At 48.5% G+C, this 27,923-nt stretch overlaps 1 protein-coding gene across 4 annotated transcripts in view; it reads left to right on the top strand.

The window, feature by feature from the left end:
* The window catches only part of LOC119181439 (uncharacterized), a 120,594-nt gene that overhangs the window by 86,937 nt on the left and 5,734 nt on the right, over nt 1-27,923 (top strand). For all 4 annotated transcript variants that reach the window (XM_075888961.1, XM_075888962.1, XM_075888963.1 and 1 more), the window contains exons 2-6: nt 21,518-21,615; nt 22,453-22,664; nt 24,608-24,796; nt 25,560-25,706; nt 27,043-27,136. In XM_075888961.1, the coding sequence (XP_075745076.1) occupies nt 21,518-21,615; nt 22,453-22,664; nt 24,608-24,796; nt 25,560-25,706; nt 27,043-27,136 (740 nt within the window). The remainder of the gene's footprint in view (nt 1-21,517; nt 21,616-22,452; nt 22,665-24,607; nt 24,797-25,559; nt 25,707-27,042; nt 27,137-27,923) is intronic.

Genomic DNA, 27,923 nt, shown 5'->3' with positions numbered 1-27,923 from the left:
ATTTAATTTTATTTTTTTTTTCGTTGTTCCGGTAAGGACGTTTTGACGTACGCGTAATCCTTCTTCTGGCAGAACTTTCAAACAGCCTGGCTGCTTTTGAAGACGTATGGGGTGGCTTTACAGTCGTGAATTTTTTATGACCTTCATCTATTTTGTCTCTCCTTTTTTTATTTATTTGTTGCGACCTCTACGACGCACGTGGATCTTTCGTGCGAGACGGGAGACCGGAAACATATGCGTCGGGGTGAACCATGCAGGGAAGGCGGTTGACTGGACGAGAGTTGAAGCCACTTTGAATTCTTGAAGAGTTGGTAGTAGGGAGTTGGTAGTAGTAGTAGTAGTAAGAGACAGGCGCTATGCCTTTCTCTTGCCTGTGTCCCTGAGTGCATTTTTGCGATATTCCACAATGCGCTCATACGAACTGGTTAGCTCGGCTTTAATTACTGCCCTGGTGTACGTAACGGTGTACAGGGGAGGGCTGGGGTGTTCAACTCCTTTTTCGCTCTCGAGTTTTCAGTTGTACATGTCTGTATATTGTCGCGACGTCAAGAGAGAGGTCGTACTCGAAGACGCTGAGAAAACAGCAGCGGGTCGGTCTTTTTGTTAACCGCGTGAGAGAGAGTTCCTCATCTTTCTCGTTGTTGCGTTCTGCATAAAAGCGTGCAGATGCGCGTATGCGCTGTCGCCTTCGTCTTTTTCGCGGGACGCCCGTGACAATATGTACCCACTCGCGTGTAAACACACGCACGCACGTATAATGAATGTTTTAATTTTGCTCCCGTCCCCACCCTTCCACCTATAAACATCTGTGGCTGCACCATTTTTCTCGGCTATATTTTTGGAAGACCGTTGGTCGAATCAAGTATATCTTCGATCGGAGCATAATGCGATGAAAACACACTGGGAGAGAATGGACAGTGGACGGGCGCTGTGTTCCGACCGGCTGTCCACCTTAAAAGTTGTATCACGTGACCTGAAAACTGTCCCGCGTGTTTATATTTGGGTACACGGTAAATGACCCAAGCTGGCCGAAAATACCGGAGCCCTACGGTATCTTTCATTATCATATCGTGGTTTCGGGACGTAAAACCACAGCAATTATAAATTGCAGATTACAAAGGGTGGCCTTGCGTCATGGGACGCAAGAATGACGTTAAAAAAGTGGCCCGTTTTGTTTCAGATTAACGTGCCCTCGTTCAGGACAGAACACCTGTGATCATGATCTAGTGCGTCGGAACGGATACAGCAGCTGACGACTCTCTTCGTGGATTTCGTGCTGAACGGTTGTGTGGTCCGCTATCTCCGACGCCAGCGTAGCTCTAGCCGATCGGTGCCCCTTCCCCGGACTCCTTCGACTGTGTCCGAATCATCTTCTTTTCTCAATCTTTATTTCACAATATCCTTCTTGATCCCTCCTTATCCCATTCCCTCGTGAGCTACTGCTGAAGTGTCGCACTTGCCTGCAGACAGTTGCGGGGCTCACTTTTCATCTTCTTCTTAAAGAAACTACTTCCTCTCATAAAACAGCTGAAAACGGCGGCAAAGCGTTTAGTGAAGCGACGTAATCGTATATAACTGAACGAGCAGGAGAGGGTCACGCCGCTCTGGTACGGCGGTTACCATAGTTGGCCGCTGACCCCAAGATAGCCAGTTAGACTCCGCAAAAAGGCCAGAGGCCCGTGCAATGTCTCTGCAAGTTATCAGTTCGCAAGTCTACACCACTTCACTGCGCTTTGGTGGTGGGTTCCCTTCACATTCCCAAGATGTGTTATTGGGCAGCCTTCAGGCAGCTTGCAAAACAATACTGCCATCTTCCTCCCTCAAGGCCTGGGAGTCACTTTTGTCGTCAACTTACTGCTGTGTTCAGGCTGAAGTGACTATCTGGGCCTAAACGGTCGTGGCAAGCTTTTGGCCCTCACCCTTCGAAAAGATCACGTGGTCGAAATTTGTGGAGCCCTCCATTATACGGCGTCTTGCATCGTATGGTTTTGGCACTTAAAACTCTGGATACTGTCGTTCGACAGGGTGGGTTGCATGGAAAGGTTTCGGGTTCGAATGATGATTATGATTAGTGGTGTTCTTCGTTAGTAAAGCTGTCAGAGTGAACAATGTTTACATGAAGTAGCTCGGCGTATGCAGTCGCGCGTGTCCGAAGATATTGCGCAAACTCCTTTAAAAAACAAAACCAAATGCACCAAGTTAAAAAGTTGATTGAGGACGTGGGTGGAGTTTGTTCGAAGAAAGCAGCGAAAACAAGCAGCCAGGTTTAAGTTTTCCTTCGCTCATCGCACACGCACGCATGCTCGACCGCCAGCCACCAGTGAAGTGTGGCGGCGGTTGCTCGCTCAAGCGTACCTCGCCGATGACTGGTTTCCGTGGCCGTCAGCGGCGTCTCGTCGCCTTTATTTTATTTTTATTTTTTTCTTGGCGCCTCGACCGGCTAGCTAGTGGCGAGGTCGGCGTGTTCTGCAAAGCGCAAAAGAACCTCTCACTTCGCCTCGTATACCCTTGCCCTGCATGCGAAGCGAGCGCCTTTTAAAAAGAAAGCAAATCATGAAAAAAAAGTTCTTGGGAAAGAGCCTCCACCGTGTCACATTGAGAGCTCCACTTCTTTATTTCTCTTACGCGGCTTGTACTCGTTTCTTTCCGATTTTTTTCTGCAGTTTCCTTTCGTACCTTCTAACGTCTCAAAGTGGGAACCGGGTTTTTTTCTATTCTCCTTTTCTGGAAGTCCTGCGTGCCTCTGGTCTCTAAAAACTTTGATGGAGGCATTCCCTTATCTTCCCTATCTCTGTCCTTCTCCGCAACTGTTGTTCCGTTTCTTTCTTTCTCTCTTTCTTTCTCACTTTCTTTCTCTTCTTTTCTTTCTTTTGATCGCTTCTTTCGTCCACGTTCGCGCGATTACGAGCATGACGTAACTACGGCGACTGTCGTGACTCGGCCACGTACCGCCGCCGCCACAGTCCTCCATTCCGCTCCGTTTTCAAAACTTTTCCTCTTACATTTCTTCTTTCCCTTCCATTACTTTTCTTTCCGCGTTCCTCTCCGTCGGCGTCCGATTGTTCCCCCGTCGTCGGCGGAAATCCCCACGCCTCTGTTTCGGGGACCTAATGGAGCCGAGAGCCGTACCGAAAGTGCAAGCCCGTCGCCGACCCTTCTGCTACGCCTCCCTGCCCCTGACGTCGTCGTGGAGTTCAGTGGCACAGCGCGGCGCTTTGCTGTCCTCTTCCTATTTTGAACCGCAAATCGCCTTCGCACAATGCCCGCCCTTTCCTCTTTTCTCTCTCCACCACTCGCTCCACGCTTGAAGTTTTGGTGGCCCAGGAGAAGCGAGATGTCCCGTGGCAGTTTGTGTAACGTGTGCTTATGGTCAAGGTTAAGGCACTCCGTTTCCGAATGATGGGACGCTGATGCGACTGCGGTGTTGTGTGTCACGAAAGCGGAGTTTATGAGAAAAAAAAAAGATCTATCGAAACTATAAGCTAACGTAATGGTCCATTTCGCTTAGTGTGGACGGACTTTGCGCTCCTCGCGTGGCACTCGTTCAGCTGTTGCCATCTTCCGGCTATCGAGAACGTTGCTGTATGCCATGGTTAGCTTGTGTCGTTACTGACTGTAACACGTGCGCATGCGCGTTATACGTATTGTCGTGACGTGTGAAAAGCGTATCAAGAAGGCAGGCTTTGATTGCGCTATTACAGCTTGCTGTGCAATAAACGTTTTTTTGTAGCGCACACATATCAGTTACGTTATGGTAAACCTGCTGTTTGTGTGTCTTTTTTGCTAGCTTAGCACGCGTCTTCTTGCTCGGCCATCGGCTCCTCGAAGCATGGCCTCGGAGATTGCGCGCAAACCGCCGCCGGCGTGCCATCTCGGAGGCCACGCACGAAAGCGCGCGGGATTGATTTCCAGCCATGTCCTCATTTCGGGGTGGGAGCGAAATTAAAAAAAAAAAAAAGCTTTGCATTTTGCCCAAGAACACCAAGTGTTCAAAACTTATAACTACCACTACACGCCATGCCTCATTATCATGTCGTGGTTTAGACGCGTGAAACCCGAGCAATTTACTGCGCTAGCCACGAATGAAACTAGTTCCTCGTGGAAACCCCGTATTGCAGAGGGTTCAGCAGCACGTCTGTATATGCGACCAGCACCACAGGCAGTTGCTGCACTTTGCGGACCTGTTTCGCACGATTTTCTGAGCTGGAAGTAGCGCCACAATCCTTGTACTATCTGCCATGGCGACGCGCGATGCGTCATCGTTATTTCTGGACCCGTCAAGCGTCTATCTTGTTTTCGCATGCAGGCGTCGGCAATTATTCCACGTTTGCCGCAGAACGCAGGCGCTAGAAAAAAGGTGCACGCTCACTTTTTTTTTTTTTCACAGTGCTTGTTGTCCTTGGTCGTTATATCACGGTGACTGCGCAAGTCTTACCCGAACAACGAAACTCTGCGAACTCGCGTCGACCGCCGCCTTTTCGGCCCGCGGAACGAGCACGGCCGCGGAAACCAGTCATCGGCGCGGCACGCTCGAGCGGCTGTCGCTTCACTTGACTGCCGAGTGCGTGCCTCAACTGCTTCGTCTGCGCCGCTCATTTTCTCTCCTTACTTCCTTCCTTCCCTACCCTTTTCCTTCTATTTTCCCCCTTGCATTGTCGCGCTGCTTAGAAGCAACGCCGACTAAATTTCAAGGCCGAAAAACTGCCGCAGTGACGTCAGAGGTTGGGGGCCCAGTTGCCCAACTGAGCATGCTCAGTAAGACTTTTTTTTCCACATCTCTTATTCGGCCCAATCAAGCCGCAGCAGCTGCGAGAGCGGGAGCGTTGGTTCTCCTAAAACGTGAACGAAACACCGGCTTTCCGCCGCGTTCGCGGCGTAACTGGGCCTCCACCCTCTGACGTCACTGCGGCAGCCTTTCCGCCTTAAAATTTAGTCGGCGTTGTTAGAAGTAACGCCGAACTTAATGCGTGTACTTTCCACGTGCCTGAGCATGGGAAGGCTTGGCTATTTACGCGGTTCAACCTCGCTATAAAGAACACTGATATAGCGAATTAAAGGTTATAGCAGACCAAATACAAACTTGCCCCGCCGTCGCTTCTCTCGACAGCCGAGTGAGTGTTTCGAGAAACTGCTTTGTCTGCACCGCTTTTTTCCCCCTTCCCTATCATCTTCTCTCTCTTCTTTTCATCTCATTGGAGTATGATATGGTATGCAGAACATTAATTGAAGTCCCGAGGATCAGTCCAGGACTGATGCTGGACGCTCCCACGTCGGGACAGAAAGGCCAAGCCCCCTCTGGCGCCGCACTAGCCCCTCTGGACAGCCCCGAGTTGGTCCGCCAGCGCGTCACTGTGCAGCATTCGCTGCCACCACTGTTCACCGTGAGAAGCCGCACCGGCCATTGCCGAGCAACGCCAGAGCATGTGTTCGAAATTGATCAAGCCCCCACGCTTACAATAGAGAGTTTTAGTACAGCGTACGCTGCGTACGTGGCGGTGTTGCGTACGTAAGGACGCCACGTTCTGCGTAGTGCGCATGCGCAGACCGCAACGCGCACGTATCGCGTTACGTACGCAGCCGCTACGTACGCACGCATGAGATGCGTGCGTGCGTACGTATGAGCTGATCGCGCCGCTCTCGAACAAGTTCGCGACAGCGCGAGAAGGCAAGCACCGACCGGCTCTGTGGCTTAAAATATGGCCATAATCTGGCTATAACACTTGGATTGGCTCACATTGGCTGTCAACAACACGTGCTTCTATTTTGATCTACCAGATGACGCAACACGCTTCACGCTCGTTACGTACGTGGGTACTACGGCGTAACAAAAGCCGATTAGTGGCAAACAACGCCACGTAACGCAAGGCGCTTGCGTGATGCGTACGTAGCACCATTCCGCAGTACTAAAACTTTCTAATAATTCGAAATCCCGCAGTCTCATTGTCGTGCGTTCTTCGACTTAACGCGTGCACTTGCCATGTGGCCTAGCTTTGCCGGTGTATATTTTGTTTTTTGGTTTACTTCCAGAGCCCTTCACAACTGGTACGCTCGACATTCGTTGCGCATTCATAATCGAAGAGCTCGGCAATACCGTATACTAAGCCATGTGAACTAATCTTTCATTACACGCGTTTCAAGAAGTCATTTGGGGAAATGAAAGTTGTCTTTTCTCCGCGTTAAACGCGTACGCTAACTATAAAGTTTCTTTCTACATAAATATCCCCAAAAACCAATACATCGAAAGGAACTCTAAGGGAATCGAACTGCCGGTAGGAGGATAGTATGATAGTGAACGTGTGTGTATATGAAGAGGGACGCAACCTCCCAAGTCATCCACTACGGCGTGCCTCATAACACCAGGGGTTCCCAGTATATGATGCATTCGTAAGTTCAGTTGAATGCGTTCCTGAAAATCGGGGGCGTAGTTGATGAAAGTATGAACGTCATCGTTGGTCCCATTATCTAACCGGCCAGTTCTGATATAACTGTACCCTCAATCCTGATGAAGGCCAGACTAGGCCGAAACGTCGAAATAAACCACGTTGTGACCGCTCACGGAGGATCTACTTGACTATATATAACAGACAGTAGTGCCAAGGAATGTACAGGGGGAGTTATTAGAACCAATGGAATGTAAATAAGAAGAAAGAAGAAAGAAAAGTGGATGAAAAAATTACCAGCATCGAACGCGTTATTCGAAGGTCGTGGGTTCGTTTCCTGCTCACAGCTGGTAATTTTTTCATCCACTTTTCTTTCTGCTTTCTTCTTATTTACATTCCATTGGTTCTAATAACTCCCCCTGTACATTCCTTGGCACTACTGTCTGTTATATCTCATTAATATTGTGTTAAAACACGGAAATACGAGCCCTTAGGTATACACTTCTCTCCCTTATATATATATATATATATATATATATATATGTATATGTATATGTATATGTATGTATATGTATATGTATATATATGTATATGTATATGTATATATATGTATATGTATATGTATATATATGTATATGTATATGTATATATATGTATATGTATATATGTATATATACGGACCGAGTACAAGAAACGGGAGACCACTGCTCCACTATAGTGGGGGTGTTACGACGTTCGTGGAACAACACAGGAAGATCGAGCAGTAAAAAAGCATATACCGTCCAATCAAGAAGTAAATATAAATACGAGTTTTAAGGAACGTTGTATGATAAATATGACGCATCGCGCGGCCGCTTCAATTTTTTTTTTGTATCAGCTCTGTTATTCTTCACCAAAAACCATCCCTTTTAGTGCGTGCCACGTCAGCCGTGTAAAGAAACCGATCAGGCTACGTTCTGCGCCCTCGCGATTATTTATACCTGATCGGCCTCTCGCTGTCCGGAGAAAAAAAAATGCCTCGTTTATCCGCCGCCCCGCTTAAATCGAACGCCCGAGCGTTGCATAATCGAGTGAACCACGAACCCTTCAATGTCTTCCGCGACCGCCGTTCTCTGCGCTGCTCTTGCTGCACGGACGATGGAAGTAACGATGGGTCTTCTTGCGTGAGGTGGCGTGTCTTGATGCCGTCCGGCGCGACTTCGTCGTTGCTGTTGTTCGCTGCGTTGTTGCGTGATCGAGACCGAGAGGTCGCCACTGCCTCCGTGCATCGTGCATGCCTGTGTTTACGACGTCGCTCCCCCCTGGCTCCGTCCGGACCGGCTTCTCGATTGATGCCGTCGTCTCTGAGCAGCCGGTGTTGTAGGGGTGATTATGAAACCGGAGCCGACTGCATGCGGCGGGCCGACCCGGCATGCGTCGCCTTGAAGGGGCCACGTCACACGGTTGACGTTCTCGAAAGCGGCGCTTGACGGGCGATCCTTCCAGTCGCGGCGACGGCTATAATGCGTTCACCCTCCTCCTTCCTAGTCACTTAGTACTGTGCAGTGTACACGACACAGTCCGGAGGGACGGGTTCGCAAAGCCTGCAGTGAGCCGTTACGATGTCGATGATCTTCATTGGCAAAAGCTATGCAGTAACACGGTCGTGGCTGTACATTCTAATCCTATAGGAATATTTGGAACAACTTGCCTCTCTGCACATTTTTTTTTTTTTTGTGGGCCTCTCTGCACTTGCCTCTCTGCACGGTCATAATCTGCTCGCATATCACGAGCTTGCCTGTTAGGACGCCGGTCATCGCGCGCTGGACTATAGCCAATGACATTGTGGTGTTCTACAATCTATGATGTTCATCGGAGAGCAGTACAACTCTAACAGAGTATGTCAAAGCGAAACTGTGGCTACGGTACGTTCTATCGGGGCTCTACATAGTACGGTACTGAAATTCTTACACTCATCATCGTCCGTGGTCGTTTGCGGTGCTTTTGCACTTTGTAGTAATTGAAATAACGTCCGAATAACGATACATAATTTCGAAGTCGTCGATGAATCGAAGTTTTTTCTCATTACATATAGGAGAACGTACCGGACCTGAGCTGGGTCAAACAGCTCGGCTTTCGGGGCTGATTGTTTTCATTTGTCGATGGCGGATATATAGCTTGGGCGCCTTGTGTTGCCTCGCGGTATGCGGTCGCGCCGTTGTAAATAGCTACCGCAAATTAGAGACGACCAGCCAGCAATTTTACATATATACGCCCTCTCGTAAACTTCTGCATCTTTCTGCACGGCTCTCTCCGAGTGTAATGAGCCGTTCATTAAAAAAAAAAAAAGCCCTCCCTCTATTTTCATCCTCCTCGACAACTACGTCTGCCGTCCTCATTGCGCCATGGACAGAGCGGCAGCGCTGTGTGCTTGCAAGTTGGTTGGGGCTGTCTTATAGTTGAAGCTGTCTGACCCGTCTGGTCGTCTTCGAGCGCGCACGCTACAATGGCGGTGCTGACGCGGCAATAGACTTGTCTGGCTCCCCTTGGAAGTCTTCGCCGCCGCTATGACCCGACTCCGGTCAAATGCGCCCCCCCCCCCTGCTCCTCCTCTCAATAAGCGGGCTATCTAAGTGTTCCGCGCCTTTGTGCCGCGTCTGTGGGAAGAGTTAGTCGTTCCATATAACCACCCGCGGCCACAGAGTGCAAGAAAGGAGCGGCCGCGATATAAACAGGCGCAGCGCACCTGTCCGCGTCACGCGCTGAAGCGCATTATCCTTTGATCAGGTGCTATTAGTCAAAAACGGGGCGTCCGCCCCGCTGTCTGTGTGCTAGATTGTTCTTCTTTTATATTCTTTTAATTCTCTTTAACCCATCTGTTTGCTCGTCTTCGCCGTATTTTTCGCTTCTGCAGCTAAGCTTGGCGTGGACGTTATTATTACTGCCACTGGACGGACGCCTATATAGCTGGCGCGTTATGTTATTTAGGCAGAGTTTTTATTCAGGACCTACGGTGGTCGTGTTGCATCGGAAGCTAGGAAAACAATGAGCTGCTGCTGCTGCTATAGGCATAGCGAGTGGTGGGGCGACCAGAGCTCCCCCTATCCATGTGGGGGTGGGGGGGGGGGTGCCAATGCTGCGATAAAACTTGCCTCCCCACTCCCGCCCATTGGAGAACCCTGCGTACAACTATATGGCTGCTACACTGTATACGAAGGATCCTGCCACGCCTTCGTCCGCCACATATCGATTAACTTTGCAACTGTTGGTCACGTTGCGTTTAGCTCAGTATGGGCATTTATCGCGGTGCATGTGTATACACACGCGACAGCCGCGAGCTAATTAGTACGCGATGTCATTAGTACACCGCTGTATATGCGCGATGAACGTGTTTCAGGTGCTGGAGCGGTGCTTGCACACGGTTAAGGCGCTGTTTGCATCACTTTTTGGCGCCAACACGTTAATAATCATAGGGCATGGACGAGGCGCTGCTGGATCTTCAACACTGCGTTTGGGAAAAAAAAGTTTAAACCGTGGGAACGAACTAGTTTTGCTGTATATTCGGTTGTTCACCCCAAAACGCCGCGCCGTTTCAAAGGACCGTGGAATTCATTCGTGCATTGAAGTCGTCGCTGTTGTATACATATGCTCCGGACGATAACTCTCTTACCTTGGTTTTGATTTGAGTTTCATTTACGCACAAGTACAAAAAAAAATCTAGAGTGGTGAATGGAGGGGACTGAGAGATTAGTCGCACAAGCGCGGCTTGTGTAAACCTTACCCGCTTCAGTACAGTGTGGCTGAGTGGTAAAGCACACGAGACTCATTGTATGATATGCTGATGTAGTTTCTGTATAGCAGGGGGGTATTCAGAGGGGGGCGGTAGGGGCGATCGCCCCCCCCCCCCCCCCCGAAGCAGGTGTCAGCAACCCCCCCCCCCCTTTCACTTCAGTGCTTGTGATCCACCTCTTATCAGCAATTAGGACAAGTCAGTGAAGCCACTGTGAGCACGCCTATACAGTATTTATGGTTTGAAGCGGTTTTTGAATGATTTGTGGGGTTTGACGTCTAAAAACCACCATATGGTTATGAGAGACGCCGTAGTGGGGAGCTCCGGAAATTTGGACCACCTGGGGTTATTTAACGTGCACCCGAATCTGAGCACACGGGCCTACATTTTCGCCTCCATCGGAATCGAAGCGGTTTTTCTGCTAGTAATAACAAAATGTCATGACCGCGCCCCCCTCTCCAATGTTACTTCAGGCGACCGCCCCCCCCCCCCCCCCTAACACGGGAGTGGCTGGATCCGCTCCTGTCGTATTTGCATCACATTTATGTAATATGCGAGGAATAAGATTTCCACAAGGGATGCATTGGTGGTGACTTCGTTGTACGGATCGAGTTGCATTGAGTCGCATCAAGGGTGAGCACATAACGTGCAAGTTCCGTTTCTCGTGTTCATTCGTGGCATGTGCAAAAATACCGTTATAGTCTGCGGTATTTTTTTAGGCGTGACACCGTAAAAAAAACCGGCAAAGTAAATCACGTCCTTCTTTCCGGTGTTTCTCCGTGTCTGTTTCTCGGTTTTTTTTCCGGCATGTCGACGCTTGTTAATTTGCGTACTTAACTGCATTGCACGACGATAGTTATAGCGCGAGAACAAAACGACGACACAGAGACAAGGACACGAAAGACTTGTGTGGCAGCTTGGGCTAGTTGGTATGTGATGACGATCGTTATAGCGCGAGAACAAAACGACGACACAGACAAGAAGGAAGACAAGAAGGAAGGAAGTCTGTCCTTGTCTCTGTGTCGTCGTTTTGTTCTCGCGCTACGACTATCGTCATGCCATACCAACTAGCCCAAACTGCCACACTTCTAAGTTGCATTGCGCGATTGAAAACAGTGGCAAGACGAATTGACTCGCTCGCTATCTCTCTTCTCCGCACGCAGCCTTTTTGGAGCGCCGTCCGAGGGGTGAGTATCGATCACCCCATCCCGCCTTCCTTTCCCACTTCCACGCGTCCCCGATGTTCAAGCGTCCGCTTCTTCCGTGTCCCCCAACACGCCGCGACTGCGCCCATTCATGTTAACACACACGCGCGCTGCTGTGCTCGCGTCAGTACTGGGTCCCGCACGCGTGGACGCTTGTCGTGCGTGTGTTTGCACTGCATGTACTCGTCCTCCTGAATGGAAACAGATAGCCCCCCCCCCCCCCACCGCGTCCATCTTCGGTCATTTCTGTTTGCTACGGGGAGACAGGGCGGGCCGCGGTTACTGTACGTCTGCCCGTGGTCTGGTCTGGGATGTCTTGGAACCGTCCGTTCGGCGGCACGTCTTCGGCTTGTGCTGAAAGTGTAGTGGTTAGAAAACCACTATACTAAAACATTCGCGCGCTTCCAGTTTCTGGCGAAGCTGTGCAGTACAGTGTAAGTGGCAGCGGGGCCTGTTGAGCCGGTTTCCGACGAACTTATTATTATTCGAGTTAGCCTCGGCAAGCGCTGCAGCAGAAAAGGGCAGACCATTCTGTGGTGAAGAGCTTGGCGCCCTGGTTGTTTTCGTTTTTTCTCGCGGGCTGAGCTCAGTCCGTGGGTGCGGGAAGACAAGACCTGTTCTCTCGCTTCCTCCTCGCATTGTACTGTATTATAAAAGCTGTATAGGACAAACAGGCGCATTTGTATTACGAGACGAAGCGCGTTCGTCGTTCGCACGCCGAGGCTCGAGTCGCTTCTACGCATCGGGGGACGGGCCCCCCGTGCGTGGGTCCTGACGAGTTGGCTCTTTTATTTCTCCCGCCCCAGTCCAGAGTACGTGCGTATACCTCGCGCCGACATCGGCGCAGTCTCTGCGTGAAGCAGCAGCAGCAGCGGCCTCTATGCCCAGAACCGGTAGCGGTGCCGATTGAACTGCGGCCACTTTGGCGTTGCCGCGGGGAGCTGCTGCTTTCTTAACGGACGTCGGACGTACGTGTGGTGGGGCCCTTTAAACGCGCGCCGGGCGTCTTTTATAGTCGTCTTCGTCGCAACGCTGCGTTCTGTCGACTCCTGCTTGTGCGCTCTTTTATATTCCTTCGAACGCGCTGTAGGGGCCTTGTAGTTTCGCACCCGCTGCGCCACTTGTTCGACTGGCTGCCGAGGCGAGCTTTTAGTTATGGCTGGCAGTTCTGGTCTTCGAACGATTACAAGAAAGCTCTCTGCGTGCTTGTCTTCTTTTTTAGATGCGGAGCATCTTATACTCGCGCCTTGTAGTGCGCCGTCCGCACCGCTTCTCGAACATTCGACAGCTGACGCGCGCGCATGCGCCGTCGCGCCGTCGCCCACTCTTCCACCATCTGTGCATCCCTTCCTCCTCTACACACCGCGCGTGCTTCACTCCTCCACCATCTGTGCACCCTTCCTCCTCTACACACCGCGTTCGACATCTACAATTCTCCTCATTCTCCAGTGGACGCGCATGTGGCGTCGCGCTTCGAGAACATTCAACAGCTGACAGTGCATGCGCCGTCGAGCTGTATATATACTCAAGGTCGGCGCTCGCTCGCTCAGTTGCCGCTCGTCGGTTGGTTTGTACGGCGCGTCCACGTCCAAGGTTGCGGTGAAATGAATTCCAACGAATCCACAAACACAATGATCGACGTCCCTTCGACCAGCGCCGCCCTTTCACATACGTGTGTACGTGTTCACTCATTTAACACCCCATTTCACAACCACGTTAACCAATTTAGCCATCGACCCAAGTAAGTCGCACTTTAACACCCCGTTAACCAATTATATGCTCCGCATCCTCCTCAGTTTTCCCCCGAGGGAAGCTGCGGGCAATTTTTTTTCTTTTTGGCCTTGAACGCCGTATCACTATACTGTTCCAGGAATCGAGCGGTCAGTATCCGTTCGCTGTCTGCCCGACTCGCGATATAGAGCTGACTGAATGAAGAGCCCGATTCGAGACGATGCTGTCATCTGTCCAGTTGCAGGTGGGGCACCGTATATTAAAAGCCCGTTTTTGTGGCGTGGCTCTTCCTCGTCGGACCCCTTCCCTCTCTGGCAGCTGACATCCAGCGTCCTTTCGTGAGACGTCCGCGACCCGACAACGTAATTGCAGACTTAATGCGCGTTCCGGTGCGTTCACCCATAGACTGACGTGTCAGACACCTCGATGACGCCTAAGTGCTCGATTACGAGTGTTAGTGGAGCATCTCAGCCGCACGAGCGAGTTGCATATTCTCGCTAATGCGTTATTCGTGTTCGATTCCAAGGATTCATTATGTATTGTTCCCATAGCCCCTCCTCTCCTTTTTGTTTTGTGCTCCAATAGCTTTTGTAGCCAGGAGTGCACATGTAGCCGTGCTCAGTAAGAGGTGCCATACGCCGACTGTACTCAAATTTGAAAGGCGCCAACTCTGTAAAGCGGCACCTACATAGAAAAACGTCGGTGAACTATTAAACTCTCTCAATTAGCAGTACTTTCTGAACTAATTTAACGTTTTTTGACGTCATTTTTAGACCTTTGGGTCACTTTAACCATGCCCAGCGTCTTGCAACTTGATCGCATTGAGCGCGACTGTACGTACATTTAGTGCACTGGACGTATCTTTCCGAATCGGTTCAGCAGAATCCCACAAGGTGCGTGGAAACGTTAAAAAAAAAAAAAGGTAACGGACAACCGCTTGTTTTAGCACGAAGTTATTAAGAAATCCAGGCCCCGCCGCGGTGGTCTAGTCGCTAAGGTCTAGTGACTGCGGGCTGCTGACCCGCAGGTCGTGGAATCGAATCCCGGCGGCGGCGGCTACATTTTCGAAGGAGGCGAAACTGCTGTAGACCCGTGTGCTTAGATTTGGGTGCACGTTAAAGAACACCAGGTGGTCAAAATTTCTGGAGTCCTCCTCCACTACGGCGTCTCTCGTAATCATGTGGTGGTTTCGGGACGTTAAACCCTACATATCTATCAAGAAATCCAGAATTTCTCGGAAATCTTTATCATTTGGCAAGGCATTCCATGGTCCTGGGTTAGATCCCCGGACAAGGACAAATTTTTTGTCTATTGCAGTATAGGCACAAAATTGGTAGCCGAAAGGTGTATACTTTCTGAGAAATCCGCATTGAGCCATCGTGTTACACGCGGTTGGTTGTCAATTTGCCTTCTTTACTTTTCGCGCTGACTGTTGCCCCGTATAATGGGGGGGGGGGGGGGGGACCAGTCTGTTTTCATTTGGCTGAGACATCGGGTGGTACTCGAATACACCTCTAAGTAGGAAGTGCTTGTCGAAATGTACTCATTTAATTCTACAACAACAAGCACACCCTCGACTTCGCGTTTCGCGCACTGTTTGTCTCTATCCGCGAGCATGACTTGTATATATCCCTCATGCAAATACATACTCGGCGTATATGCTCCCGTTTCGCGTGTGCGAATCTATTTGTGTGAATGCAAAGCGATAGCGTGCATGACGCCGAGAAGCCGAAGACCGCCGTAGCCGGAGTTGTGTAAGGCGCACACGAGACGGCGCGCTGTTGCTGCTCCTTCGTGTATGTGCCAGCGTAGAGTTACTGCATATGCTATACCTTTAGAGGTAGCATATACAGTAACTCAACGCCAGCGTGCGCGCCTTCTTGCGGGCGAGCGCGCTATGTAGAGTGGAAAGCCGTTGTGTGTATACCACGGTCTCGCCGACTGAGCGCGCGCGCGCCTGAATTGCTGCTCGGCTGGCCGACCGTTGCTGCACGGGAAACCGGGATGCACGTGCAGCTTATTCTTTTCGTCTCGCTGAACCCTGCTTTTCGTTCCTAGTGTCCAAGGGCCCTTGCTGCTTATTCTAGCCAGTGTTTTCCCTTTGCAACTAACTGGCTTAACGAATGGTGGCGACCTAAGTCTATAGGTACGTGACGTTGCTGTGCTGAGCACAAGGAAGCGAGCGGGTTCGACTCCCGGTCGCTTATACAGTGTTGCCGATCTAAATTTCATACAAAAAACACAAACGACGAATTCCACGAGGCGTTCAAGCCGTCGAACAACGAAGCTGCAAGAGCGATATTAATATGCGCAGCAGGGTGGGTGCTGCGAAGGTTTATCGCAGCACCGCCTTGGAGTCAATATATATGGGCAGACTTTGTGCCTCGCACCCAAACAAAGCACAAGTTATGTAGTCACGCATGTATAGTGCATCTTATCTTTACAGCTTAGTGCATCTTTCACAGCTTCAACCGCATGAAAGGCGTGTATTCGATTCCGAATGATATAAGCTTTCATAGATATAAGCCAGAGGAGAGAACCATCGCTCCGATGAGATGACGTAGGGGTTCGCATAAGCGAGTCGGAATTGCCGAGTCGATCCAGAGACTGGACGCCGTACTTGTTGGGAACCCTCTTAGTCTCGCCGCCGTGATGGGTCCCGGTGCGCGCTGACCTCAATGCTCCGATTGCGTGCTCAAGTTATTGTTTCTACTCCCACCGCTGCAGCCTCGTTTCGTTGAGACGCGTGCGTCGGCTTGCGAAGACCGCACAACCCGCGCCTCCGTTCTGTCGCGTCTTTTGTTCTCCCTGTGGCCGCCACTTTCCGTCATTGTTGGTATATGGCGAGTGTATGGATAAAGCGTGGGATAGACCGATTGCCCTGCGTCCGAGTGTTTTGTGCTCGAGAAGCAGGGGTGGACGCGCGCCTGCATATATACGCCAAGCGTTTGGAGCCTCCTTTTTTTTTTTTTTTTTTGTTCCGACCTAGCGGTACACTTCTGCATCTCTCGCGAGCGTACGCACATTTGCCAGGTATATTCAAGAGCACGAATGCTATCCAGACTATATAAAGTACAGTGAACGCTCTACTTTGTCGAAACGCCCACGTGGGAGCGAAGTGACTTGGAAAAAGCGCTTATTTCTTCCATTTCCCCTTTCACTTCGTCACTTCGCTCCCGTGTGGGTGTTTCGACGAAGTTGCATGATTCTGAATGTTTGTGCTGAGTCACTGACCGGACGTCCGCTGGAATGCATTCAGACTTCTCTGCCGAGGCCCTATAGTAAATCTCGACCTTTTTATTGGCGTTCCGGCACTGCAATCACTATAGCGGCCTACTTCGGGCTGCTAAGCCCATTGGCACGAGGACGGCCTCCCGTCATCCGCAGCTGCTTATTACGGTCTATCGGACAGCTCGAAGTTCGTCGTGTGTGAGCGTGTACTGTTTGGTGGGCGAAGTGCGCACGTTGGCTTGTTCTGTAGCCGAGGCGTGGACGGGGTGGGTGCCCATTCTTTCTATAGGTTGCCCGCCCAAGTAGAAGGCGGGTGCAGTGAACTTAGCGTGTGTGTTCTTGTTGTGAACGCTTGCGACCTGGCCTTGCGGTCGTGCGAGCGAGTCCGGTCACTAAAAGTTCCGTGCAGTATTGCCGGAGCCAAAACGGTCGAGGTCCGGCACTGACCAAGCTGATTCCTGCTTTTCTCATTTCCACAACCTGACTAGGGTGGCTATTGTTTATTGGTCAAAGTTTTACTGGTTGCGTAGTCAAGTCTGCTTGCGCATAGCTCCGTCGACTGACTGCGAAGCGGTTTCCATATGCTTACGAGTATTCCAATTCACTGATGAACCACGTTACGGGGTGGGTGGTCTAAGGAATGGCTGGTTCACGACGATGGTTGCATTCATTGAAGAAAGTCGACTTGCAGTATTTCACGCTGTTAAACGTTGCAATACACAGTTAAGTGCGTAGAGAGCTTACTGCAGAAGTGAACAAGCGTCTGTTTTAGTAATCAAATACTTGCGACAGGTTGTTGTTCTTGCGTGAAGTATCATGGTATCTTAGAAGCTTGTATATATATACCGGACGTGTTCCGGGCGGCAAGACGATGCATAAAATTTTACAAGATGGTGGCGAGACATGTGAACGCGTACAGTATATAGTTAAATTATCTGTCGAAAGTTCTCCCAAGTTGCCGATATTGTTAAAAATAAAGTCGTCGATGGCATTCCGATATGTCATTGCAAAATAATGGACAATAGTATCTATACCGTTGGGATCTAGTTCGCTAGTGCCTGTATATGCATCGCTAATTTTACAATTCTTGGCGACATTGTACCAGATAATACTGCAATGACGTATTAAGACTTGGTTCGTGTATTGGTAAGACGAAATTACTGTCACATAAATTGCTTCATTTACATAACCGAGTGTGACCGATTGCCGTGAGTGAGTCGTATGGTACATAACGATAAGTTTATCAGCCACTGACGAAATCATCGATGGTATTTCGGGTATAGTTTCCATGACTGAGTCAGTTACTGTCACGTTAGTATGGTTATTTACAACTGAACCAGGAGGTATTTATTCACTGAGCTCTTTCCGTTAGGTGGCGTCAGCGAGTGCGCCGCCATAGACGTGGTCCTTTGGCGGTGCTACAACTCACCCGTTTTCTTACGAAAATGTCAACATAATACGTGCTTCCGAGAACCTTAGTTGTGGTCCGACGATGGGGTTCGCGTGCGAGACCACAAATATGGCGACTGCCGCGCTAGCGCACCTTGCAGATGGCGTCACGTGAATACCTGCTTACCTGAGAGTCGCGGGGTTGAATCCCGGCCGTGGCGGCTGCATTTTGATAAAAGCAATACTTCAGTAGTTGTCTGTGTATACTGTGTGCTTTGATATGGGCGAATGACAAACAAATCTAGATGGGTGAAATTTTAGGAGCTGTTCACTTCAGCGTCTCTCGTATTCATGTCGTGATTTCGGGACTTAAGTCACAGAATAGTTCTAATTATTTATCAGGGGTGGCCAGTGATCAGTTTCGGTGGTGCTGCACGATATTGTTCGCGAGCGTCGGTGGTGGCCCATGTTTCGGGGGCCGGCCTACCTGTCAACGTTGCCTCGCCGACCGATCCTTTTGTTGCTGGACGGTACATGCATGGTTCTTGCGAGAAACGTGGCGTATCTGTTGTGGGGCCGTTCCTCGTCTGTTATCTCGCGCACAACACGCAGACAGTGTGGTCGTCAGCCTCGTGGCGCGTTGTTTATTTCACCGCCCGCCTTTGTTGTTTTAGATGCGGAAGCATCTTATACTCGCGCCTTGTAGTGCGCCGTCCGCACCGTCCGCACCGCTTCTCGAACATTCGACAGCTGACGCGCGCGCATGCGCCGTCGCGCCGTCGCCCACCATCTGTGCCGCGCGCGCTTCTCCTTCGAGAACATTCGACAGCTGACAGCGCATGCGCCGTCGCGCCGTCGCCATCTGTGCCGCGCGCGCGCTTCTCCTTCGAGAACATTCGACAGCTGACAGCGCATGCGTCGTCGCGCTGTATATATACTCAAGGTCGGCGCTCGCTCGCTCACTTGCCGCTCGTCCGTTGGTTTGTACGGCGCGTCGACGTCCGAAGTCGCCGTGAAATGAATGCCAACGAATCCACAAACAGAATGATCGACGTCCCTTCGACCAGCGCCGGCCAAACTGTTGGCGGAACCGCTTCCGCATCCTCCTCAGTGTTCCCCCGAGGGAAGCTGCGGGCAATTTTTTACCTTGCTTCGAAGCATCCGTTCGACCCCGTTTGTAAGCTTGTTGAGAACGTACCCGAGCGCGGGCTTTTGAAGGTGACGAGGGGAACGGCTGCAAACACCCCGCGCGCGCGTGCGAGATTCTATCCGTGTTGCCGTTGTCCGCCGTATTGGAAGGCCTTTGTGCTTTTCTTCGAGCTAATCCGAGACACCTAGCTTTTCTTTCAAACGCGTTTCTTCGATGGCGTACGCGCTCGCTCAGGTGCATTGTTCCTTTTAACTTGACCTATCGATCCGGTTTTGCGCTGAACGCGTGTAAATGTTTTACAACGTCGTGTCAAACGGGTGCGGACGCGTTTTGTACTTTTTTAGCCCTCGTCACACCGCTGTAGGTGCCATTCAATGAAAAGTACGGAACTTGTGCAGTACGTGATGTGGCCGCGACTACTCGGAACTATACACTACACGTTCGTTGCTAGCATAATTGCTATGCTTTTTTTTTAATTTCTTTACTGGTATACCGAATAGATAAATAAGTCGCACTGTATATTGGAAGTAACATTATTACGAAGGAAACGTCCATTGCTGCCACAAGTTTCGACGCCCTCTTGACAATCGTGCGCCGTGACGTCACATATTTTGACGGCGTGTGACACTCGCCGTTTCGTCACTTATTTCAGTAGCTTATAACGCATTCGCGATGACATTCTCCCAGTAAACTGCTTGCGCGCGCCGTAGCGATATCGCGCCATCTGTTTGCGATGATGCTTACCATAAGCGCTGCGCTCTCCCATGGAGCGACGCGAACGCTGTGATCGGTGTAGCGTGCGTCGGCAGCGCCGCCGATCGGAGCCCGCTGGCGAAAGGGGAGACCGACGTCGACGAACCCCGCCCGACGCGCGGCTGCAGCTGCCGAACAAACATTAGCGTCGAGCGATCCTCTTTTCCCCCACTCTTTTTCCCTGCCTCCCGCCTCTCGAGCGCCCCCCTTTCCATCCGGCGTCCCCCGCATCTTCCCTCCCTTTTTTTCTGCAGCGTGTCCCGTTTCTCTCGCTTACACACTTGCGTTGTTTCCCTTTGTTTCTTGTTGGCTCCCTCTGTGCCTTCGTCATTGACATCTGGGCGCCCGGTTGACTGGCGCCGTGTCTTTCTTCTTCACCCGCTTTGATATCTTTCTTCTTTGTTATCCCCTCTGTTTTTTTGTTTTTTTTTTGCGAGTTTGTTTTCTTTATCGGTATCTCCGACGTTTAGCATCACCCCGCAGGCCACCCATTCTCCACTCCTCGGTTGCTACGTGAGTTTGGCGGTCGCGTGTCATTGGGATGGGGAGGGAGGCCGGTTTTTCTTTCTTCTTTTTTCAATCCGCGTGATCTTCGCACTTATGGTTACCCTCCCGTCGTGTGTGTGGCCGGGACCTAGGGTCTTTTGTGTTTGTCTATAATCATTAGTAGCCACCCCCTGGGACGCCGTGCGCGATGATCGGTCTTTGAGCTGCCGGGCAGAGCAGATAGGATTCAGCCTTGCGGAATCGTTTTAATTTTTTCCCTCTCCATGAAATTACCTGCCTCGTTGCCCTGTCCCTTCCGATTGCATTTCGTGACAAACGCGCGTTTAAGTGTAGCGGCTGCCATTGTCTCTGCTCCTCCGCGGCGCGGCGCCATTGTCGGAAGGTGCCGGAGTAGAACGACCATTTATTCGCTTCTTGAAGAGCCAGCGCACGCGAAACAGAAATGGCCCCCATTTCAACTGTGCCTTGTAGGTCATCGTAAAAGTTGGACAGCAATGATTACGAGCACTCAAGGGAATTCAGTGCTTCCCCGATTGCCCTAAACTGGTCCAGAAGAGAAATGCTGCTACGTCTCCTCCGAACTGATCTTTGACCTATTTCTAAACTGCAATGAGAAAATGAAAATGAAGAACCTTAAGCATGTGGCCAACTTGCTTGCACCAAAGAAATAAAAAAAAACAATCTGTATGATGTCACTCTGCAATTGTGCAGCTTCATCAGCTCTGATCTTGCTTATGCAACATGAGTTGGTTCATAAACCTTATAGCTAATTTAGCTGAGTTTTTTTAGCTTGGCATACTGGCTATTTTGTTTAAATGTGAAAATGATGGAAATAGCTTCGATGTGGTACCAATTATCAACTGCTACTTTGCCATCACTATAGAACCACAGTCATATAACTGTTATCAATCAGCTTTAGTTCTACCAGCCTGACCTCATTTCTGTCACAAGTATTGGTATTTTAATTATGTGGATTCTATAGTTCATTTGATAACCTGCTGTTTTCCTCATTTTCTTTTATGCAATTTAAACCAATCGAGAATTGTGAAATAACTGTTGTAAAGAATATTTTGAGACAATATGGCCATGCTTTGAACTCGAGGAACTGTAAGGGTTATTGGGCAGTCTGCTCCGAAACCATAAATAGTAACTTCAAACTAGCATTTCTTTAATTCTCTGAAAACACTCATGGCTACTCCAAAGCAGTACTTCTCTGAAAGCTACCCCAAAAAGTAGTCACTTCCATCACTGTACCGGTATATCCTGGTCAGTTTGGCATAATACAACCATTTCGGTTGTGGTTTGCCTCTAAGTGCGATTGGTCGATGTCCAAGTGTTGTCATATCGACAGGCGATCTTGTGATCAATATTTTCCTTTTTTTTTTTTTGTTGTTGATTGCAGGCAGTGGCCCGTGGGTCTGAGCACCGTCTTGGCAAAGACCGTAGCACACCAGATGAACACATCCCTGAAGCTAAAGGCTGGGGGCTACACAGATGAAGGTACCTTGTCAATCTTTTGATTTGATGATCTCCTTTGATTGGTACCCACAAATGTGGCTTGGTGGCCTTGGTGTTGTACTGTCTGCTCAAGACTGTGGATTCCTTTCTCTCCCGTTGTGGCCACATTACAAATGATGTGAAATGCAAAAGTGCTTTTTGAACTAGAGGCAAGTTAAAAAACTGCAAGAATATTTTGAGCATTCCATTGTCGCTTTCCTCGTAGCCTTAGTATTCTTTTGTAGTGCTAACTACAATGAGTTGCTCTGTAATATAGTTACCTAAACCAACGTACCAGTTTTATCAGGCTGTGTAGAGATGCTGGTAAAATGTCAATTATATCTTTGATGTGCATGGTGAACAATGTGCCTAGCATAATGAAGAACTGGAGAGTAAATATGGAGTTTATATGTGAAACCTGAAAGAGCTATTCGCTCCGAGGTTCCACTCGTGCCATGAAATCAGACTTGCACAATGTGTACGAAGGCCTACACAAATATTTATTGGTCTAAACAATAGATTTTGTGTTATAATGGAGCCAAGCTTGGCAGGTTTTTTCGTTCTCACGAAATGTAAGTATGAAACTTTGAGCTACCTCTTCCATTCTAATTATTAAGCTATACTGGCGAAAATGGTGCCAGTTCTTGAATAATTTATTCTTCATCGATCTTGTTTTCCTGAAATGCTTATTGGAACTTTCATTTGCGTCGATACTTCAAAAATGCGACAGCAGATTGTGACTGTGGCTATGCACTTCCTGGCCCACCCCCGCCTGTTTTTAGCCATGAATGGAAGCTAAGAGCTACGTCCTAGCAACTCGCTTTGTTCCTTGCTCTGCAGACTTGGCTGTTAGCAGACTTCGAGCCACTGCAATGGAGGCCCTGGCTGAACAGTGTGCCCTCTGGAGGGAACAGCCCGAACTGGCTCAAGAACTGCCCCACACACCTGCTGCAACCCTGCCTTTGTCGGCATATGGAGTGCGCAACAACAGGCGCAAGATGGAAGATCGCCACCTGGCTCTTCCAGACCTCAACTTTGCACTAGGACTTCAGGTGGGCATTGCAGGGTCTTTTGTGCTGACACAGCTTACTGTAGTACAATGTAACAGTGTTTTTGACTCGTCTTCTAAACAGTTTGCTCTCCAGCGAAATGATAGTCGGTGTAGCATATGTTGATGAAACATCTGGCAGAGTTAAAGTTGTTTGGCTTGCCCGGTGCCGGTGTGTCCAGAAATATTTGCCCACTGTCAGAAACTCAAGCCAATGGTTAAATTCTTGTTTTGTGAACAGAGGCTCATTGGAGGGAACTGGAAAGATTCTGTGGAAAATAATCCCTCAGATCTCCTCTTCCAGCATCCATTCTTGATGCCAAGACACGAGAGACTGAGATTAATGTCCCATACTAGCAGTCCTTCATTACCATTATTGAAGAGCTGGGGTACGAGGTATTAGAGTTCCAGTTCTCAAAGACGAAAATTTCCTATTATGGCAAATTTATCTCTCAAAACTTTCTGAATGTCTTCAGTAATTCCCCTGCGAGGAAATGTACAATAGGACATGTATAAGGGTTGTTCATAGTTTCAATTCTCCTTCTCAGAGCCTAGACAATGTTCTCTTAGTGAAAGCTACAGATCCTACAGCCCTTTCTTCTGGTAGTGACCACATACACCGTACAATCTCTGAGGTCATACACCAATAGTGTTGTGAATTTCATTGAGAGAACAATAGTACAATAGTACAAGCATTGTACAGTGAGCAGGAAGGGGGGGGGGGGGGTCATGGGATTGAGAGCAGGTCCAGTCGATCTGCCATTGGCATCTGTAATTGGTGAGAGAGAGAGAAACATTTATTTACGCATCTGGCGTGCGGGAAGTCGCCGGCCACGCAGGGTGCGGGTATTCCCTATCTGAAGACTATGGCTAATAGTCCTATAGTCCCAGGGCCTAGATCTTGAGGACGTTGTGCTCCGGCTAGGCATTGGATACTCGGGCTCCTCCGCTCCTTTTGTCCGGGGCGTCGGCTCCCTTTCTCCTCTGCTTTGCCAGTGCCTCCTCAAGCCACTGAATGGCCCTTCGTTGCGTCGTTGAGTCTTCAGAGCATATCTATGCTCCCACCTTTTCGGGATACGTGGCGTCCTGGCACTGCCCGTTCCCATTGTTCACAGTACTGTTACACCTGCCCAACATGATGTGGCGAAGGGTGGCTAGTTGTCACATGTTATATTCCTGCTCACTTGTTGCCTCTGACTGCTCACCAGTTACGCGACATGTTTGTGGACGCAAAGTGTAGCGTAACTGGTGAGGGGTCAGAGGCAACAAGTGAGCAGGAATATAACATGTGACTAAAATATTCGAAGCCCTGGCATTCAGTGCAGGACAGCAGAAAAATATGCTTAAAATTTGTCGGTCACATGTGTGCCATTACTCTCGGTCAGTTATGTACATTTGTGTAACAACACTGCATAGTTGTCATTGTCGCTACTCGTATAAATAGCACAGATATGACTAGTATTAGTGGTGCCAAACAATGCATGGTTGCTTTCATTGCTCCAAGTGTGCGGGCTGAAAGTAATAAAATAAGGAGAATCTCGCTACTCTCGTGTCATTTTTCGTACTCTGCCCACTCCACTTTTTGGGAAGGAGCTTGAAACTGCTCGTGGCTGCTATCTGCACAGCAAAATTGCTCTTGCTTAGCTGCTTTTGACATTGAGTGTTCTTGATAAGTGTTATCACCTTTCACTATGTGAATGTACTTAATTTGTCTTCGTGAATGTTCTTGCGAGGTGGTGAGAATATGGCTGTGTAACTTGTGTTTATATTTGCTGTTCATTGTTTGTACTGCAGCACGATTGGTAGTAGATGAAAGCGTCTCGTTGCATTCACGCTCTGTTTTGGGAGTTTTTCTGCATTACAAATAGCGATGCTTGGTAGGTCATTCACAACTCTAAAATAATTGCACTCTCATAGAATATTTGTTTTTTTCCCTACTCCTTGCAGGGCCTTCCTCAGTACAGTTACTATGCAGTTTTTGATGGTCATGCTGGTGTAGAGGCAGCTGACTATGCGACCGCTCACCTTCACCGAAACATAGCTGTGCAACCGGACTTTGTCACCGATCCAGTGAATGCCGTTCGTGAAGGCTTCCTCCTGACGGACCGAAACTTTCTACAGCGTTCATCAAGAGAGGTAAGGAGAAAAACAGTGTAGCTCCATGACATTCTTGTGTATTTTACACTAGAGTGAGCTTCCCTGTTACATGAATTTTTTTGGTCTTCAACAATATCCGAATGATTCGAATGCCAAAGTTTCATTGACATCATGGCACTTTAGACTTCTGGATGAAGAAAATCCAGACAATCTGCCTCGCATTTCTCTTGAGTGGTTGGTAGCAGCTTGCTCGTCAGGTCACATTATCAACAGCTCTTCTGTTTTACCGATTCATTTTGTACTCTGTAACCCTAAATCCAATAAATGTGTAACTTTTTGTTTTCTTCAAAACAAGTCGTACTGTGTAAAAATCGTAGTCCGAGACCTGCAGGGGAGCCACCTTGTAAGATTTGATCACTGAAGAGTGTGTGGCGTTGTAAAAAAGGTGACAAAAATGAAATTTTTGACGCAGTTGGTGTGGAGAAAAAATATACACGGATACCTCTTGAACCTCTTCTTATTAGCTATTCCAATATATGTCGAGGCCATCACATGTCGCACCAAAAGTGCGATGACGCTGATCATACAAAATAGTATTCTGTATTCACTTGAATGGTAAGGCTTTGTGATTATGCATTACACCATTCTTACAGAATTTTTTTTCCCTTTTAGACCAGATCTCGGCAGGTTGTCACTGATGAGACCATAATTAGTTCATTTTTCTTGACTTTCTTGTGTGTCGCTAACACTCGAGATTCATACTCGCAAGATAGCACTCATAAATGCTGTGTTCTTAATACAGGGCCTCAAGAGTGGCTGCACGGCTGTCTGCTGCCTGGTGCGTGAGCAGCGGCAACTTGTTGTAGGCTGGCTTGGCGACTCGCAGGCCATCTTGGTCCGGAAAGGCATCCCCATACCCTTGGTCAACCCCCACAAGCCCGAGAGAGAGGCGAGTTTCGGTGCTGGCTGCAGGTTTAAATAGTGTCGGATCCTTGTTGGCAGGTGCTGTAATTGCACATGCTGTCTAGTGCGATTTCATTCTGCACATTTTTTTTTACTGCATCTGGCTAAGAAAATTAAAAACTATGCAATTTTATGTGTACCTAAGACTGCAAAACAGTTGTAATCTCTGAGCAACAGCTGTGTTGTAGTAGAGCAAATTTGAAATGTTTGTCGTGTAATGTTTGGGAACATCCAATGTAAAGCATCTTCATTGCTCGCTCCCATATATGTTCCTGTTGCATTGCATAACCTCCTTATTTTAGTCATGCGCTCACTTCGTTCTCTACGTTTTCTTGTGCAGTATGGCAATAAAGGTTCGGATTTTGCTTATAGGAAACTACATGCTAGGGGTATACATACAGGATACCACAGTCTATTTTGATGCTAATGTGTTTTGATCTGTGCTTTTGAATATTGCTCTTCAGGTCAACTGTCAGCTAAGCAGGTTTTATCGCACATAAAAAGAAAAAAAGTGGTGCAGGGACAAAAATGTGATGGTGAATGATGCCTAATGATGTACGCAGGCTTTCCCTAAAGTCTGACCTAGTATACAGTAGATACTAAGTGACAGCTGCCATTAGTATTTTCCTGTTGCATTTGACATTTTGTACCGCCATTGCAGGTTATTACAGTTACGCACAATTTTTTTTTTCTGGACGAGTTGGTACTTACTGAATGACATTGCTGCACAAGACTCGCTTCTGCACAAGTTTTTTTTCCTGCTCCTGTGTGCCTCTTAATCCCTCTTTTTGAGTTCCGTGCTATCATGCTATTAATAACCTTAAAGCCATTCTTGCAGAAAAAGTCATGTAACGTCAGTAATGAAATATTTCAGAACATTGAAGGGGGACACTTTAGGTTTCTGGGCGCTTTGCCTACAGAAACGAACGATGAGCTGTATGACCTTGACATTAGCAATATGCAAGCTGCCCCAGTGGCATTGTTGGTGCAGCAAGAGCTGACATGTGCAGAGTGTCCACAAGACTTAAGGTGACAAACTGTGTAAAGAGGTAGTCTGTATAAAGAAGCAAATTGCTTAGAAAACTAGAAAAGACAATTCGGTCCACTTTCCTCTGCACTGTGGGACACTTTCTGCAACAGGTATACATAAATATTTATTGGGCAGTAGTTGTAGCAGTAAACAACTTTGTCGTCCTTAGTACTGGACTTTTTAACTTCACAATTTTAAACATTAGTTCAATTGGTTTCTCGTGGCATGTACTTGAATTTTTGTGCGAGCATGACCATTTTGCAAAGCTTGTACTAATTGCTTTCAATTTCAGGATGAAAGAAAAAGGATAGAAGAACTTGGAGGAGTAGTCCTACTGATGGGCATCTGGAGGGTAAACGGCGCACTTGGCGTGTCAAGAGCCATCGGTTAGTCTTGTTTCAAGTTTTCCTTGCCCTTGCCTAAGGCTACGGCATGCCATTTTGTTCGGTTAATAATGGCTCTGACTTGTCAATTTTTATTTTTGTTTTGCCTGCTAGTTACTGCCATTCCTAACCTTGCTGCAGAATTAGCTAAAGGCTAATATACTACACAATTTAACACCGTGCTATCACTCCTTTGTACGAATTATTCGTATAAAGTTGATTATCTTCTTTATGGTTTGGCAAGACAATACTTATTTTTCATGTAGAGTGCAGTCATTCTGCAATTGATGATTACTTTGATTACTGGCAGAAATTATCTTGCATCTAGGCTAACTTTCTAGATTTCCTCATTATCTGTACTTTTAAGGTTTGTTGAATATATTAGTGCTTACCTCGTCTTTCTTGTCAGAATGCTCACCTTGCTCCTTTTTACTTAAGAGTCGCAAGTGGTTGATAAAGCTTAAAATGGGACTGACAATCAGGCAGAACATGTCACGAGACACTGATGAAAGTAGGTTCTGAGTTATAGCGACAGAATCGAGAAATTATCATGATTTGAATGGTATTAGTATCTTGATGAGAAGTCTGAAAAATCTGCGCGTTATTACTCGGTGACAAACATTGTACTATGTGAACTGGTTGTTCAGACTGCGGAACATGATTTGCCATTGTTTAGGTGCGACAATCCATGCTTGAAGTTAGGCTGTACTTTACTAGGAGTCTATGCTTTATTATCTATTCATTGAGAAATAAAACTACTTAATGCTGAGTAGTGGTAGTTGCCTTGCTA

This window comes from Rhipicephalus microplus, chromosome 3 (assembly GCF_043290135.1).
Source record: "Rhipicephalus microplus isolate Deutch F79 chromosome 3, USDA_Rmic, whole genome shotgun sequence".
Classification (NCBI taxonomy): Eukaryota; Metazoa; Arthropoda; class Arachnida; order Ixodida; family Ixodidae; genus Rhipicephalus; species Rhipicephalus microplus.
Note: the sequence above shows the minus strand (reverse complement) of the source record. Positions and strands in the feature narration are given on the sequence as shown.